At 43.4% G+C, this 2,752-nt stretch overlaps 1 protein-coding gene across 1 annotated transcript in view; it reads left to right on the top strand.

Moving 5' to 3' along the window:
• Positions 1–2,752, top strand: part of LOC106819192 (gamma-butyrobetaine dioxygenase-like) — a 6,514-nt gene that overhangs the window by 2,046 nt on the left and 1,716 nt on the right. The window contains exons 3-5 of the mRNA XM_014823844.1: positions 1,101–1,282; positions 1,841–1,977; positions 2,507–2,638. Coding sequence (XP_014679330.1) covers positions 1,101–1,282; positions 1,841–1,977; positions 2,507–2,638 — 451 coding nt within the window. The remainder of the gene's footprint in view (positions 1–1,100; positions 1,283–1,840; positions 1,978–2,506; positions 2,639–2,752) is intronic.

The raw sequence follows: 2,752 nt of genomic DNA, 5'->3' as shown, positions 1-2,752 counted from the left end.
CTCCTACCTCTCGTCGTCGTCGCGCGTACACTACGACGACGTACACACACACACACACACACACACACACACACACACACACACACACACACACACACACACACACACACACACACACACACACACACACACACACACACACACACACACACACACACGTGCCAAATATCACAGGATCATTGAGTTCACTGTCCGCGTGTGGTTCACTTCGTATCTCCCATCCCAGATCACAGCCATCCTCACAGCGAGCGATAACTTGCCAACCTCTTATCCTGGCAGTAGTATTACACCAGAAAGAAATGTGAGATTATTTACTCCTGATTATACTATTATATTATTGTATATTATTACAGATGTAAGGGCATGATAAACATGTAGGTTCAATCGCTTAGCATTATTTCGTTGCAAACTATAATTATCAATTATTATAAAATCAAGAGGTTAAGCAAATGGTTGCCCGTGAAAAATGTGCCCCGTACTATGCCCGTACTAAGTAAGATTAATGTAAGAACATAGACAGGGCTAGGATGTCGGTTGCTATGTTACAAGGCTGCATCGTTCTGGTTGCTAGGTTACGAGCATGCATCATGCTGGTTGCTATGTTACAGTGTTGCAGCGCACCAGTTGCTAGGTTACGTACACACATCATACTTGTAGCCATGTTTGATGCATACATTATGCTTGTTGCCATGCTACTTTTATGCAGTGCAACCAGCGGTTGCTAGGTTACGTGCATACATGATACTGGTTGCATGTTACATGCATACATTATGCTCGTAGCCATGCTACTTTGATGCAGTGCAACCAGCGGTTGCTAGGTTACGTGAATACATTATGCTGGTTGCCATGATACGGTACAGCAGCGCAACCACCGGTTGTTATGTTACGTGCATACCTCATGCTGATTGCTAGGTTACGTGCATGCATCATTCTGGTTGCCACGATACATTCATTCATTACACTGGTTGCCATGCTGCAGCACCGCAGCACACCGGTTGCTATGTTACGTGCATACATCATACCGGTTGCTACGCTACGCGCATACGTCACGCCGGTTGCTATGCTACGCGCATACGTCACGGCTAGTTGCTACGTTACAGGGCTGCAGCTGCTGCACTGCATGAAGGCAGACGTGCTGAGCGGGGAGGAGCTGGAGAACGTCGGGGGAGAATCGTTCTTCGTCGACGGCTTCGCGATCGCCAACTGGTTGCGGGAGACGCATCCGGCGGCGTTCCACGTTCTCACGTCTACCGCAGTCAAGTTCAGCATCGTTAATAAGGGGGTACGTTCTAACGGCGGCTCGCGGCGAGGGGGCGTGGCTTGCTGACGTGTTGATTACGTAATCACGCAGCCGCCTAGGGGTGTGAGATGCACAGCATTGCGAACAAATGTATTTAATAGCGGTATTAGTGTTTCTTAATTCTATAATATCGCGTAGCTTCTATTTAAATGGCGTTTTACTGTCTTTCTGTGGACGTTTTAAATGCTTTTGACAGAACTATGTCTCAATTTTCCTTCTTTATATTTCACCCGGAAATTGGTAAAACAAATTCTGAAAATTGAACAAAGCTGAAAATTGCAGGAGAAACCATTACAACTTCCGTTGCGTTTCCCTGATATTAGTATATTATGTATATACATATATATACATATATATGTATATATATATATAGATATATATATTTATTACATGTATATATATAATACATATATATATATACATATTCCCCTGCCAGTGTCTCTCAGAAATATGCCCAACTACAATTATGCGTATCCTTGTCCAACATATTCATCGTCTCTCTATCTATTCTCTCTATCTTGTCTCTTTCCCTGCGCGCAGCACCGCTATTCACAGAAGGTTCCCATCATCTGTGTAGACAAGGCGGGAGATATCGAGGAGGTGCACGTCAACAACCGCACGATGGGACCTCTGCAGGTTCCCAGCCACCTTGTGCTGCCCTTCTACCACGCATACAAGTAAGTTTACTATCACCAGGGGTTAATAATGATAGATTTGTTATAGTGTCATAATGTCATAATGTCATAATGTCATAATGTCATAATATCGTAATGTCATATTTTCATATTTTCATAATGTGATAATGTCAAATTTGTCATAATGACAATTTGTCATTATTCACCCGTGCTATCAATGATGTTGACATATTAGTGAATTGAACGCTAGAAGTCCCTGTTAGAAACCACTGGTAAGATCTTTTGGCGATTTTGAGTTAGTTATTGGGTTTGCAAGCTCTATGCATGTTTTATGAAATACTCTGTGTGTCTTGTGAAAATTTTAGCGATCGTATGAAATTTTCGAAGATCGATCTTGTGAAATATTTGAGGATATTAGGAAAGCTGCTGTGACCGTATAAAATCCTTGACAATCTTATCATATCCTCGCTGATCTTGTGAAATCTTTACCGATCTTATCAAATCTTTACCGACCTTATAAAATCCTTACCGATCTTATAAAATCTGTTCGATCTTATAAAAAATCTTTTAGGATCCTGACTAACAAAATCAGAGACGGCAGTCACGAGCTGAGATTCCACATGCAACCCAAGGACCTCGTCTTGTTCAACAACCGACGCGCTCTGCACGGACGCACGCAGTTTGACCCTTCAAAGATATCCAGGTAAGGAGGGGGAGGGGGAGGGGAGGGGGAAGAAGGAGGATGAGGGTGGTAGCTGAGAGTGGGGTGGGGTGGTGGGTGAGTGAGTGCGTGAGTGAGTGAGTGAGTGAATGAGTG

This window comes from Priapulus caudatus, unplaced genomic scaffold (assembly GCF_000485595.1).
Source record: "Priapulus caudatus unplaced genomic scaffold, Priapulus_caudatus-5.0.1 Scaffold2951, whole genome shotgun sequence".
Taxonomy (NCBI): Eukaryota; Metazoa; Priapulida; class Priapulimorpha; order Priapulimorphida; family Priapulidae; genus Priapulus; species Priapulus caudatus.
This window is presented reverse-complemented; position numbering and strand designations above follow the sequence as displayed.